This window comes from Jaculus jaculus, chromosome 3, assembly GCF_020740685.1.
Source record: "Jaculus jaculus isolate mJacJac1 chromosome 3, mJacJac1.mat.Y.cur, whole genome shotgun sequence".
Classification (NCBI taxonomy): Eukaryota; Metazoa; Chordata; class Mammalia; order Rodentia; family Dipodidae; genus Jaculus; species Jaculus jaculus.
Window position 1 is genome coordinate 80,056,852 of NC_059104.1, and position 15,560 is coordinate 80,072,411.

At 41.5% G+C, this 15,560-nt stretch overlaps 1 protein-coding gene and 1 pseudogene across 3 annotated transcripts in view; both read left to right on the forward strand.

The window, feature by feature from the left end:
- The first annotated feature begins 4,211 nt into the window (after window positions 1–4,211).
- LOC101609406 lies at window positions 4,212–4,957 on the forward strand (annotated as a pseudogene).
- A 7,564-nt stretch (window positions 4,958–12,521) lies between these two features.
- Window positions 12,522–15,560, forward strand: part of Snx19 (sorting nexin 19) — a 41,132-nt gene continuing 38,093 nt past the window's right edge. For 2 of the 3 annotated variants that reach the window (XM_045145560.1, XM_004665458.3), the window contains exon 1: window positions 12,522–14,352. In XM_045145560.1, coding sequence (XP_045001495.1) covers window positions 12,673–14,352 — 1,680 coding nt within the window. In that variant the 5' untranslated portion in view covers window positions 12,522–12,672. The remainder of the gene's footprint in view (window positions 14,353–15,560) is intronic. The other variant, XM_045145559.1, reaches the window with a different exon arrangement.

Consider the following 15,560-nt stretch of genomic DNA (forward strand, 5'->3'; position numbering starts at 1 on the left):
TGCAAACTGTGTGTCCCCTTCAACAACAGGTTAAGTGCAGGAGACTTCTCTGTCTTCCCAACACTCATGAATGTGGCCCCACCACCCTCAATTGTAAACAACACATAAATGGAGTGAAGGGCCAACTTAGTGACACTGGGAAAAGGCTTCTCAGCCCAGGTACCTAGCTGCAATGACCTGGACCCTCAGTCAAAGGTGGAAAAAGTCCAAATCTTGGGCTGGAGAGATCGCCTAGGTGTTAAGGCGCTCGCCTGTGAAGCCTAAGGACTCAGGTGCCTGGGACTCGAACATGTTTTCTATCATGCATTGACTGTGCTATGCACAATTTGTTTGTTGAAACAAAGGTGTGTCAGAGACCTTTCTAGAAACTACATGTGTTACACTTTGCACTACTCTTAACATAATGATAACCTCAAGACTATCAGGAGAAATATTTAAAAAAATTCCATTTTATGAAGAAAGGAGCCAAATTATTAGTTATGTATTTTTTAATATTACCAGTTTACATAATTAATCAGGGTGCATATTAGTTCTAACTCTGTGTGTTATATGATGAATCATTTGAAACTATGGAGGTGTCCTGTATTTTAAATGACGTGTGAGAGTAACACTAGCTAGCAGCATTTGATTGTAAGAGATCAATAAAGGCATTGTGTTTCATAAACAAAAAAAAGCCTGGCCGAGAGTGGTGGTGCACACCTTTAATCCCAGCACTTGGGAGGCAGAGGTGGGAGGAAAGTTGTGTGTTCGAGGCCACCCTGGGACTACATTGTGAATTCTAGGTCAGCCTGGGCTACAGCAAGACCCTACCTGGAAAAAAAAAGTTAGCCTTGGATTGGAGAGATGGCTCAGTGTTTGAGGCACTGGCCTGCAAAGCCAAATGACCAGGTTTATTACCCAGAACCCACATAAAGCCAAATACACAGTGGCGGATACATTTGGAGTTTGTTTGCAGCACATTGGCGTGCCCATTCTCTCTCTCTCTCTCTCTCTCTCTCTGTGGCTCTTCCTCTTGCTCTCTCTCTCTCTCTCTCCATATATATACATACATATATAATATATATATATATATATATATGTATATATACACACATATATATATACATATATATATAATGAATAAAATATTTTAAAGATTTTTTTAAAAAATCCAACAATAAAACAAATAATCCAATGAACCTGAGCAAATATTTTAAAACATATCATCTGAATTATTTACACAAACACCAATCTCAAATAGGCACACTGTAATGATCAACATTGTTACTCAGTGGGAAAATACAGTAAATCACAATTTTGGACTATATGCCAATTAGAATATTTAAGACAAAAGACTATTCAATGAAAAGAAAACAAAGGGTAATTCTGGAAGTCTTTCACATTCTTATTGGGAATATAAAGTTGCATAATCTCTTTAGAAAAATGTTTAGAGGACTCTCATAAAGCTTAATGTACACTACCATACAACATGAACATTTTAGCAGTATTTTTCTGAAAATGATAGCTCAATACAAAGACTTGTATCTTCATAGTTATATCAGACTTATTTGTAATAGCACAAACAGAAAGCAGTCTAATGTCCATCAACAGGTGAAAGATGCATACATTATCATATATCTCAAAAATGGAACACTATTCAGCTATGCAAAAGGAAGAAACTATTTATTGATTAAGCAACATGAATAATTCCCAAAAAAATGTACACTGACTAAGAGAAGTCAAATGCAAAGAAAATGCATTATTTGTGACTCCGTTTATATAAACTTCTGAAAAGTACTGACTAATCTAAACTGACAGAAAGTGGATCAAGATGATGGATCTGTAGCTTTATTGTGATTTTGGTTTAATGACTGTGTGTGCTTGCCAGCCTGTGTCAAAACTTATCAAATGGCACATTTTAAGTAGTCACAATTTATCTCATGTCAATTTTGTGCTTCAACAAAGCTGTTAAAATATTTAAATGTAAAAACAATTGAATGGGAAAGGTGCCTTTAATGCTTCTCATTCAAATGATATTTTAAGATGAGGAAATACTCTCTTAAAAAAATTTCTTCTGAGATTTCTCTATTTTTACCTGAAATCATGAGTTGATACTGAACAACATTATATGCCTTTATTGCATCTGCTGTGATAATGTAAGTATTACCTGCTTGAATGTTGTGGCTGATGCTTATAAAATTTTTAATATTAAATCACCCTCACAGCATCTTTTTCCATAAATACAACACTGAATTGGGTCAGCTAATACTTGAAGATAATTCTTCATATAAATCATGAGAGACAGTGATCTATGTATTTTCTCTATTTCTTTCTTGTGTTGTGTTGATATTCATGCATTGCAGAATACCTTCTGTTTATTCTCTTAGAGAATTCTACAAGATTATACAAATTTAGAATCATCTATTCTGTTGGAAATTATTTTGAGAGGTTTGATTGATAAACTGATTTTGTATTTTCTTTGCTGTAATTTTCAAAAGGTGATTTCATTTTATAATAGATGTAGATATATTCAGATATACTAATTATTCTTAAGATTGTTTTGGAATTTATATTTTCTAATATTTTCCACCTTATCATTGAGTTTAAATTTCCTATCAAGAAGTTTTATCTTTAATCTCTTCTATATTCATAATTATGTATACTGTTTCAGACTTAATATTGTTTATTATATTTCTTTTTCATTTCAGATCTTAAATTGATGGATTTGATTGATGAAATTGATTGAATTTTAAACAGGCCACTTTGGGATTTGTTGATCTACTTAAATTACTAATGCTTCTAGAAATGAAGGCTTTACAGTTTCATCACAATTTTTAAAAATTCTATTACCTATCCATGGACTCCTTGATTATATTGGACACTTTATTCTATCCTCCCATTTCTCTTAATTTTTCCTTCATTTATTTTTCCTTTGGCTCTATATGCTGCAAGCTAAGTGATTTATTTAAATAAGTGTGCCAGATCAATAATTCTCTCAGTAGGTATGTATAGTTGGCTATTAAGCAATCTATTATTTTTTAACATTTCTGTCATCATGCTTCATTTAAAGAAATTCCATTTGGCTAATCATAGACCTCTTTAACTTGCAGTTCCATGTCTATGTGCAATGAAAAGAAACATTAAAAATCATCACAGTTACCAGTCTCCTTTTCAGTATCCTGATGATTCAAACATAATTATCCACATAACCCACAAATGAAAAAGGGCTGCTATGGACCAAACTATGTCCCCTCAAAACTCATATGGTGAAACATAGCATACCTCAGAATGAGACTGTACTTGGAGATGAGGAATTAAGGAGAATAATTAAAGGTAAACAAGGTCATGAACGTGCATCTCTATATGTCTGGAGTCCTTCTAAGAAAATAAAGACAGGGCTGGAGAGATGTCTTAGTGGTTAAGCGCTTGCCTGTGAAGCCTAAGGACCCCGCTTCGAGGCTTGCTTCCCCAGAACCCATGTAAGCCAGATGCACAATGTGGCGCATGCATCTGGAGTTCGTTTGCAGTGACAGGGGGCCCTGGCATGTCCATTCTCTCTCTCTCTCTATATATATATATATATCTGCCTCTTTCTGTCTCTCGCTCTCAAATAAATAAAAGTTTTTATAAAAAATTTATTAAAAAATAAAAGAAAATGAAGAGAAACCAAGAATGCCAAGCACAGAAGAGACACCTTGTGATTAAGATCTTATTGCTCATTAGCATATACCCTAAGGACTCTGCCCTGAGCGATAATTGCTCACCCATGTTTATTGCTACTCTATTCACAATGGCTAGTAAATGGAACCAGCCTATATGCCCATCAGCTGATGATTAGATAATGAAGATGTAGGATATTTACACAATGGAGTTTTATTCAGCTGGAAAGAAAAATAAAATTTTCAGGGAAATGAATGAAAGTCAAATGCCACATGTTCTCTGTCATATGTAGGTCCTAGCTTCAAATGTTTAGATTCATATGTGAGTTGTAGAAAAAGTCAGTAGTAGAGGCCAGGAAGCAAGAAAGAGACTTTAAGGGAGAAAAGAAAGGGGATGGTTTGTGGAGAGGATTCAGTAGATATGTTAAGTAGAAGGGACAGAATAATGGGGATGAAATGGTCTAAGTGGGATCAAAGGAGGGGACAGAGGAGAGGAAAGGGTAGGAGGAGGCTTAATAAAAACTTAAAATGGGTTGGTGGGGCTCTAAGATGGTTGCCGCACGCCTGCTTCCTTACCGAAGACAAGATGTGGAGTGGCCTACTGCCTCCTGGCCTAAGTGAAAGTGATGTTGAGTTGAATTCTGAAGATGAAGCCACCTTGGGGAACTCAGAACTTCATTTACAAGAAGGTGAAGAGGCTGGGACCAGTAAGAATCCAGAAATCCCAGTAGATGGGCTAAAAGCTGAAACAGAGACCAGTACAAATGCATATGAAAAGTGTCCTTCTGGAATCCCCTTAGAAATGTGGAATAAATTTCAAGAATTACATAAAAAGCATTCTGAACAGAAAACCTCAATGCCAAGATTCAGAGGGAAAAAAAGGAAACGCTCCAGAAAAGATAAATTGAAGAATGAAAAAGATTCTCAAGGGGAAAAGCCCTCAAATGAAACCCAGTGGAAGGAGCTTACTCAGTATTTTGGAGCTAATGATAGATTTGAACCCCCTGCTAAACAGAAAAAAGTTGACAAGTCAGGGCTTGAAAAAAGTATAGACCAAGCTGTGGATGAGTGTAATGTTGAGAAAGCAGAAGAACTCAGCAACCAGCTGGCGACTTGAGAGCTTGGTGTGAAAATTGCCAAAGCAATTGCCTGCCACAAGTTTGCTAAAGCCAAAAAGGAGGCTGAAAACTCACAGGCTGCTCGAAAAAAGAAGAAACTGGCATGGGAGTTTGAAGCAAAGAAGAGATGGAAAACCAAAAGCAACATGGGATATATGTAACATTGCAGAGTCTCTCAAGACATTTGTAGATTGGTGTGCTTACTCTATGGAAGACTGTCCTCCTTAGATCAACTATATCAGGAAATTGAAAAAAGTAGAAAAAAACAAGCTTGAAACTTGGGAATTGATTATGAACTTTTTTTAGTCTTTTTCTACAAAATTGTCCTATTGAAGAGAAGGAAATGAACATTTTGCTATTTGTGTAAGGTATTTTAAGCATAAATACAGGGGGAAAAAAAAGGATACGATTTTATTTATTTGTAAATACCCATAGTATAAAACCAGTTTGGCTTTTCATCCGTTTGGTATAGCATAGCCTGAGAGGACCTTGTACTGCCTTATCTGTTTTTGGCATGACTGTATGTTTTTTGGAATTGTGTTCAGATTGGCTTTGTTTATAATGGATTAGTCATAAATACAAAAATTCTCAATTGTTAATTCCTTTTCCAAATGATTTTAATTACCTTAATGGTTTAAAAATAATTATTGGTTCTTTAATGGAGGCAATAGGATTCATATTTCATAGTCATACAGTAAAAGTAATGAATTAATTTTTGTACTTCAGATGAGTAATTATAATAAAGGGGACAAAATGTATTCTTTGAAGAATGATTTAAATTCAGCTCCGCCTAGAAATATCTTTATAAATATCTGTCAACCATGTCATTCTTTAAGCTGTCAGATTGTCTTAGAGAAGATACTATGTATCAGACAGACGAGTGTAACTCAAGATAACATCACTTTGCATTGTTGAAGAACTGGTTTTTCTTTTACCTCTCTTCCCCACTACTCCTTTAACGAGTCAATGAGTTAATGAGGCTAAAGAGAGACACTCACCCCTGGACCATGGGGAAAGTTTTCCTTAGATGTGCTTTATAATACTAAAGTACAAGTCTTTGAAAAGCATGTGACAATCTGGTAAAACCATGTATGGATGCTATGAAAATGAGTCATGGTTATATGTAACTCCACTGTTACATCATTTCAAACTTAATAACACAGTTTTACTAACTCATGATGATACATTTAAGTTTTCTCTCTGCTCTGGAATAAATGCCTAGTTTGTTGCTCTTTAAGGGTCTAAAATCATATCTTGAGTCCATGTGATTGGGGAAAGCCAGCAAAGAGTAAGAAAGATTTAGGCAATTGTAAATCTACTATTTATTATGAAAACGTGTCCAGAACAAATGTCAGCCAATCATATATTTTGTGATTTACTATCTTCTGTTCCATTTTATAATTATTATCAGGTACTAGCTTCCTCTGACAGCTCATTTCTGACTGCTAGTGGGTCAACACAGACTTGTAGTATAGGAACCTTTCCTCTGTACCCATTGTTCAATTCATTGGTTTTATTTGAAACATGAAGAACATTATCTATGAAGAAAAAAAACTTAAAATGTTATGGAGGCTGGAGACATTTCTCAGTGGTTAGGGTGCTTTCCTAAAAAGGCTGAGACCCAAGTTTGATTTTCTAGTACACATGGAAAGCCAGATGCACAAAGTGGTGCATGCCTCAGAAGTTCATTTGCAGCAGCTAGAGGCCCTGGTTCACTCTCTCACTTTCTCTCTCCCTCTGTCTCTCTCTCTCAAGCTCTCCCCTTGAAAATAAATGTGGCCAGGTATGGTGGTCCATGCCTTTAATCTCAACACTTAAGAGACAGAGTAGGAGAATCACTGTGAGTTTGAGTCCAGCCTATAGCTACAGAGTTCCAGGTTAGCCTGGCTAGATGAGACCCTACCTCAAAAAAACAAAGTTTATAAAATTATTTTGAGAGAGAGAGAGAGAGAGAGAGAGAGAGAGAGAGAGAGAGAGAGCATGCCAGGGCCTTTCAGCCACTGTGAACAAATTCCATATGTGTGCGCCCCTTGTGGGCATGCATAGCATTGCATGCTTGTGTCCACAGTCTTATTCAGCTGTGGACCCTTCCTTCTACACTACTACTGATTCTACAGAAAAATAGTACTCAATGGTGTAATAATGGCATGACTGCTAGCGAGACAAGCAATCACATTCTGATTGTGTTTGAATCACAATCCAAAGGAGGAAATTTATGCTTGGTACTGAATACCTGGTCAAAAGCCTATTGCAGGGCAGGCCATAGGCCCTAGCTACTATTGCTGTTTTGCTAAATGGACATGTTGTTCCTGTCAAACTATCTTCTAAACTTTTTGTTTATTACCATAGAATAGTGCATTTCACTGCTTTGGTCAGAGAAGCTTTTTTGTGCAGTGGGTGGCAGTTATTGCAGAGATGCATGCTTGCTCAAAGTACTAAGAATAAAGGAGTGTTGAATGCTCTGCTTTACATGGGAATTCCATGTTAGACCCTCCAAGTCTCAAGGAACATGTGGAAGAGAGGGTGGGGAGAACTTAAGAGGCAGACAATGGGAAGTCGTGCATGAAATGCAATCTTCTGTACATGACATGGTCATTGCACTTAAGAATTCACAGCTGTGGCAGCCCCTTGCACAAGACCTTCAAAGGATTGGGACTGCCAACAGTGTGTGCTGGAGAGGAGTGGAAAACGTGCTGTCTTCTGGCTTCCAGGAGAAACACTGCTCTGGCAACTCATTTTGAACTGAGAAAATGAATTTGCACTGTTGCAAGCCACTAGGTTGGTAGCAATTTAGCAGGACAGTAATAGGGAACTCCAATAGACCATTCTCTAACCATAGCCTTTGTCTGGCTCACTTTCACACTTTCTTTCTCCTACTATACCTAACCCTGATCTCACAGTTCATTATCTGTCTTCTGCTTTCATTTCCTTTCCTAGGTACTCGACAGCATGAATTTTACTTTCAACATGTCAGTTTTTAAGAAGTCAAAGACCTTAAAACTTATCATTTCTCTTTATCTACTCTGAAAGTCCAAATATGGCAACAGACCAACATTCTGTTTGCTTCTCTGCTACATGGATGTTACTAACCATCTTGGTAACAAACAACTCAACCGAATATATTGCTGCAGCTATAAATGCATGACTGGCAGTCTCAGCTAGCTCACCAGTCCCTCTCTTTATCTTAAGTGACCATCATGAACTCCCCTTCTGTTCTCAAAGCAACAACTCCATATCATCACCTCTTTATTTACCTGCCCTTGAACCAAACTTCACTTTTGTAAGTTACCTTGTCTTCTAGTGTTTTGTTTTTGTTTATGGTGCTAGGGATTGAACAAAAGGACTTGAACGAGTTAGAGGGGGCACTCTTCCAAGAAGCTATAGGCCTGCATTTTTGTATTCTTTTGTTGTTTTGAACAGGGTTTCACTAAATTACCCAGGCTGGCATTGAATTCAGTCTGTACCCCTGGCAGACATTGTACTTTCAATCCTCCTGCCTAAGCTCACCAGTTAGCTAGTGTGGTGGTTTGATTCAGGTGTCCCCCATACACATAGGTGTTGTGAATGTTAGGTTCCCAGCTGATGGATATTTGGGAATTAATGCCTCTTGGAGGTAGTGTATTGTTGGGGGAGGGCTTATGGATGGATATTATAGCCAGTGTCCCCTTGTCAATGTTTGGCACACTCTCTCCTGTTACTGTTGTCCATCTAATGATGGCAAGGGGGTGATGTCCACCCTCTGCTCATGCCACCATTTTTCCCTGCCATTGTGGAGCTTCCCCTAAAGTCTGTAAGCCAACATAAAACTTTTTTTCCCCCACAAGCTGCCCTTGGTTGGGTGATTTCTTCCATCAATGTAAATCTGACTGTAACAAGTAGGATTACAGATCTAGAATACTAGACCTGTCTTGTCTTTTTTGTTTTTAAGAGAAAATTGAGGTATGGCATAAACTGCTTCCTGCCTGACTTTTTTGTAGTTGTTGCAGTCCGGTTCGCATTGCTGGTAGAAATCACCCAACCAAGAGCAGCTTCTGGGAAAAAGAGATTTATTTTAGCCTACAGGCTTGAGGGGAAGCTCCACAATGGCAGGGGAAAACGATGGCATGAGCAGAGGGTGGACATCACCCCCTGGCCAACATAAGGTGGACCACAGCAACAGGAAGGTGTGCCAAACACTGTCATGGCGAGACTGGCTATAACATCCATAAGCCCATCCCCAACAATACACTCCCTCCAGGAGGCATTAATTCCCAAATATCCATCAGCTGGGAACCTAGCATTCAGAACACCTAAGTTTATGGGGGACACTTGAATCAAATCACCACAGTAGTCCCTGTACATTCTCATGTGCCTGCTTTTACCTAAAAGGCCTTCTTTCTCCATGCCCCTGTTCTTACTATACTCCACTTTTACCTGTAATATACTTAATCTTTTTCTCCTTCCAAAAATCTTAAAGGTGAATATCTGTAAGCTACCCAGTTCCCTAGCTGATCATGCCTATTTTGTGTTTGCATCTTCCTGTGCATACTTCTGTTGCAACTATCATAACACATCACATTAAATATGAAATCATGTTCACTCACATGTGTCTCTTTTAACTAGACCAAAACCCCTTGAGATGAATTTCATTTGTCATATTATCTATAATACTCTAGCACTGTGACTTTTAAGGCTTTAAGTGGAATAAAAAGAAGAGGACTTGGGGGTGAATGGTATGGCTAGCCAACCAGCCTTTCTCCATCACATACACACATACATATGCCACTGTACATCAGCCATTATTCTCACTTCTTCCCAGTGATTAATCTGTTTGGAGACTAGGCCTGTCCCAAACCCCCAGGCAGAAGCTCATACCCATCCAAATGACAAGTACATTGCCATGTCCATCAAATCTGCCTCAAAATCAGGAAGACATTCTTGGCTACCTCGCTACTCCAGACCATCTGGTCAAATGGCATAGTGCCCACTTACAAGGTCAGTTCCTTGCTGCACTGTACAGTCCACATTGGGCTGCAGAGTAAACTTTCTCCCCAGGCTGCCAGGAGAAGTTTTTAGCAGCAGCACTAGTTTCTCCATCATTCACTTCTCTACATTAGATTTCAGCTGGGTGGCAGGGATATTTCTCCATAGCATTATTGTCATTTAACTATTTCTGTGAACAACACAATGATCTGGGAGAAGAAAAAGAGCTACATCCATTTCTCATGTTACATTTTCATTGGAAAGGTGCCATAAATGATGTAAAGTTCACCATGGAAACCTGCAGTGGCATTTTTGAATTTTAGATGTGTGACTACTCTGCCTGGTAGACAATTTGATCCTAAGTTGTACCATTTCCCTTAGAAGTGAGTCGTCAGGGAAATGATAGTTCCCTTTGCATTCAAAAGAAATAATTGCATCAAGAGTAGAGATGGAGGTGAGGGAAGAAGCTAAATATCCTTCCTGTTGACAGATTTTCTAGTTGGAATTTGTTTGCAGATTCCTTCAAGTACCTAGGTAGTAAATGCTATCAGTACAAAAAGCTGCTAACAAAACACAGAATGCTGAAGATGGACATCCATGAACAGCTCTATGTAAATGATACCCATCCTGTACTACATCACATACAGAATTCCTAAAGATCATGGTAGAAGACGAAGCTGCCTTCACACATACCAGATATTAACTTCTCCACGTGGTAAATATGACTGTTAGACAGTGAATCTTTCTGATTGCATTTGTATAGAACACCTGAAAAACTAGGACATATTTCACACCAACTGTATTAGAGGATTACTGAAAGCTACAACTCGACCTCTACTGTTCTTTCCTATGAATTTGAGATGAGAGGGGAACAAGACGTGAAGGTGGTACAAATCCTCATAGGTCAACATTCAGCCTATAGAGTACCTTCACAATGAGGTCCACTTAATTATTGCCATTCACAAATATCATTCCTGAATTCCTTTAAGATTCTGAACTTGCCGGCCATGGTGGCACATGTCTCTAATCTCAGCACTTGGGAGGCAGAGGTAGGTGGATCACTGTGAGTTCGAGGCCACCCTGAGACTACATGGTGAATTCCAGGTCAGCCTCGGCTAGAGTGAGACCCTATCTTGAAAAACAAAACAAAACAAACAAACAAAAAAAGATTCTGAACTTTACTATATTCAATACTGACTTGCTTTATTGAAAATTCATTTATGTCCAACAATCTCATTTCCTCAATTATCCACAAGGGTCCTGAAGACATGGATGGCTCTGTTCCTCCATTCTATCCATTACAGTGACTGAGCATAGCAAATGCTCAAAACAGTTGACTCCTTGGATAATACCACTGTTGTAGATTTTGAGAGCAACAGCACCTTTCTCTGTCCAGATGGGCTTGACTAAAGTGCTTAAGATGCCAGAAAACTCAATGGTCACCAACGGCCAAAGAAAAGTTAAGGATAGGGACAAAGAGGTGAGAAAGTAAAAGTAGATTTTATTAAGAAAAAATGTAGACCAAAAAAAAAAAAAAAACCATGAGAGAGTGGAAGGTACCCTCCCCCCCAAAAAAAGAAAGAGAAAGGGGGTTACCAGATGCACAAGGTGGTGCATGTGTCTGGAGTTCGTTTGCAGTGGCTGGAGGCTCTGGCACACCCATTCTCTCTCTCCCTCTCTCACTATCTCTATGTCTTAAATAAATAAATAAAAATAAAATACAAAAAAAAATGTTTAAGGAGAAAAAGTTCCCAAATTTCCAGGACAAGCTTCACACATACCAGATATGAACTTCTCCAGCCAGCATCCAAGGAGAAGAAAGGAGGATGAGTTATGCTTTTTGAATCAGAACTCAGAAAAGCGGGCAGGTTCTTTGAGAGTCTGTGAGCAAGTGTCCAGAAGGAGGGGTTTCAAGGGGGATGGTACATTATTTCACTAGAGGATAACTGTTCATCCCATCTTACTACCCGTCTCTAAGTGAGCGGTGTTCTCTTGAGCCGGTGAGTGACTGACAGGCTCACTGTGGACCAGAAGACTTTGTTAGGAGTGGCTTTCCTCTCTCTAATGGAACCAGGGAAACAGGAGGGGGCTCCTTCCTTCAATGACCTCTAAATCTGTTATCTACCTACCTACACTACCACTAATAACCCACCCCAAATCACAAATAACCTTACCACTTAACATTTTACAATTCATGCGAACAAATAAGGTGGGCTGTGAACTGGAAACGGGTTTGGAGGGGGAGTTTCTGGGGGAAGCAGGGAGAACGTTAAAAAAAAATCCATTGAGCCTCTAAAAACATGTGCCTCATAAAATAAACTGGATTGTAGAAAGTTTGCCTAACCAGTAAGGGGTTCTTAGGGACTACCTTTCATAGAGCTAAAGATGGTTGGGTGGAAGACACGGCCTTGGCCAGCACTCATTCTGGCGCCGGGTGGCCACAACTGGAAGCGCTCCTCGCAGCCGCCAGCACGGCTCCTGACCAGCAGGGGGCGCCGGCCGAAGCGGCGGCTCTCCCGACAGCGCTCGCTCCGCCGGTCGTGACCCGGAAGCGGTCGCCTCGGGCAATGCCGACCCAAGTGGCGCTGCGGAGCGCCGTGTTCCCGCCGCCAGCGCCTGGCGGCGGCCGGCCGACGCGGTCCGCGGAGTCCCAGTGAATCCACCCCAGGGGGACTCAGTGTGCGCACGCGGTCCCGAGCGGCCTCGGCGGCGTTCCTGAGTGCTGCGCCAGCCGCGCCGCGGCCGCCTGCCGCCGGAAGCTCATCGTGGGCCGCGATGCGGGCCTCCGAGCGCGCGTGTCCTGTGGAAGCGGCCAGCCCGAGCGGCGCGAGCCGGACGAGAAGCCGCGCTGCGGGGTCTGTAGGGCGGAGTCCCAGGGCAGTTCATGCCCTCTCCCCTGACACCAGAGTGAAGTAGAACACTGTCATCTACAAAGTCACCTCGTCCCTGTAGCCATGAGGACGGACACGGCGACCTCGACCCAGGAGAGTGCCCCCGCGGCCAGTTGCATCTTTAGTATCCCGTGCGGTAGCCGGAAGCTGATGGCCGTGGGGGTCTTGCTTGGCTGGCTTCTGGTCATCCACCTTCTGGTCAACGTGTGGCTTCTGTGCCTTCTGTGCGCGTTGCTCATGCTGCTGGGGGCATGGCTAGGCTCCAGTGCCGTTGTAGGGGCTTCCGGACGGCTGCACCTGGAACGCTTCATCCCGGTGGCCACCTGTCCTCCATGCCCCGAGGCAGAAAGGCAACTGGAGCAGGAGATCAACCGCACCATCCAGATGATTATTCGTGACTTTGTGTTATCCTGGTATCGATCAGTGAGTCAGGAACCAGCCTTTGAGGAAGAGATGGAGGCAGCCATGAAAGGGTTGGTTCAGGAACTTCGGAGGAGGTTGGGCACAGTCAGCAGCCATGCTCTTGCCCAGAGGGTCCTGACCCTCTGTGGTTGTCACCTGCAGAGCTATATTCGGGCAAAGGAGGCCACTGCAGGGAAACAGAACTGTCCAGTTCAGGCCTCTCAGCTGTGGGAGGCTTATTGCCAGTGTACGGTTGCACACCCTGCTGTGCACAGCCCTAGTGCTGAAATCACCTATACACGTGGCATTGTGAATGTGTTCCTTCAAGGACTGGTGCCCAAGCCCCACTTGGAGACTAGGACTGGACGCCATGTAGTGGTTGAACTCATCACTTGCAATGTAATCTTACCACTGATTAGCAAACTGTCAGATCCTGACTGGATCCACCTTGCACTCATCAGTATCTTTTCCAAGGCCAGAAGTGATGCAACCCGGGTGGCTAAACCACTCTGTCCAGCTAGTGTTCCAGAACAGCCCTCAGTACCCACATCTCTGCCTTTGACTGTTGAAGTAGAGAGTTTGCCAGTAGGAAGAGCCCCTTCTCCAGTAGTAGCCCCAGTCCTCCTAAACTGCAGTGCACCAGCCTGCTCTCCAGAAGTTGAAGAAGGCCATGAAGCTGTAGAGGGAGATTTGCCTGGGATGCTTGAAGAAAGGAAAGCAGGAAACAACTCAGCCCATTTTCTACAGCCAGATATTCGGGGGCCCCTGTTCTTATGTGAAGACTCAGAGCTGGAGTCTCCACTGTCAGAACTGGGCAAAGAAACCATCATGCTCATGACCCCTGGCAACTTCCTCTCTGACAGGATCCAGGATGCTCTGTGTGCACTAGAGGATTCCCAGTCTCTGGAGCCTAAGGATGGTGAGGGGTCTGAAAATACAGAGGGTGAGGAGGTTTCAGGGTCAGAAATAGAGACGGGCTTGCTGGTCTCCATGCTCAGCTCCTGCCCTGAAATTCATATTGACAAAGCAGACAAGGAGGTAGTGAAGGAAGAGAACATCTCTCTTACAGCATTGCTGGAGGAACCTGAAAAGATCTGCCCCCAACGACCTTCATGCTTAGAGAAGGATCTCACCAATGTGAGTTCCCTTGATCCTACTCTGCCAGCAGTTCCGCTTTCCTCCTCTCCACCTGGTCCTCTCAGCTCAGCCACCTTCAGCTTTGAGCCCTTGAGCAGTCCAGATGGCCCAGTTGTCATCCAGAATCTCCGTATCACTGGCACAATTACTGCTCGAGAGCATAGTGGCACTGGATTTCATCCATATACGCTCTACACTGTGAAGGTAACAGGATGAGAGCTACAGTCACCCACTCAGCTAGGAATGGGTCTGGAGAGCAGAGACAGTGAAGCTAATGTTTTGGAGGGGGTGATAGGAGTTAGTTTTTTGTGTTTAAAAAAATGTTTATTATTTATTTATTTATTTGCAAGAAGAGGGAAATAGAAAAGAGACAGTGGGCTGCAGAGATGGTTTAGCCACTAAGGTACTTGCTTGTGAAGCCTAAGGACCCAGGTTTGATTCTCCAGGTCCCACATAAGCCAGATGCAAATGATGGTGCATGTATCTGGAGTTTGTTTGCAGTGGCTAGAGACCCTGTCATGCCCATTCTGTCTTTCTCCATCTCTAATAAATAAATCTTTTTTTAAAAGAGAGGGAGGGAATTACCACAGCTCATTGTCTATAATTATGGAAGTTGCCAATAAAAAATAAATAAAAATATGAAACAGAAAGAATGGGCACACCAAGACGTCTAGCCACTGCAAACTCCAGATACAAGTTCTACTTTGTGCATCTAGCTTTACATGGGTACTGCTGGCAAGTGCCTTAACCACTGAGCCATCTCTCCAGCCCTAGTTTGCTGTGTTTAATTCAACAAGCATGCATGGGTGAGTGGTCTGCAGCTAATCTGTAAGGAAGAATAGGCTCTTATCCTGTACCTACACAAACACCCATCGAAGCTTGGGGTTGTTAGAATACTGAGCGTCATTATTTTCAGTAGTTCCAAAACCTAGTTGCACCTCAGTCATGGGCTGTGTTTTAGATGTGCTGATTCTAATTGGATGTCAGGTTAGGAATGAGAATTTCTAAGAATGGCTCTCAGGATTTTGCATTTATGTTTTACAAAGTGGAATGTTCTAGTTAACAAGGAGGTAGCATGTCCTAAGGCCACTGCTGGAGAGATGGTACTTTGCTCCTATTCATATCTGCAGCATAGTGATTTCCAAATCTGTACTTATACACCTTCAGGAATAGGGAAGTAGCTACTTTCTGAGGTAAATACTGTACCTTCCCAAAACAAAGTACAGGAGATATTAGTAATTTGTTTACAAGTAGAAAGCGATTGGGAGAGGAGTTTGGAAAAGAAATTTCTTAACAAGACCTTATCTATTGGATATACTTGTCTCCTTTTGTTTATCTGATCCAGAGTCAGTCTTATCACTTACCACCAGTACAAGGGTAGGCTCTTTCTGGTGAAATCCCAATACAATAAA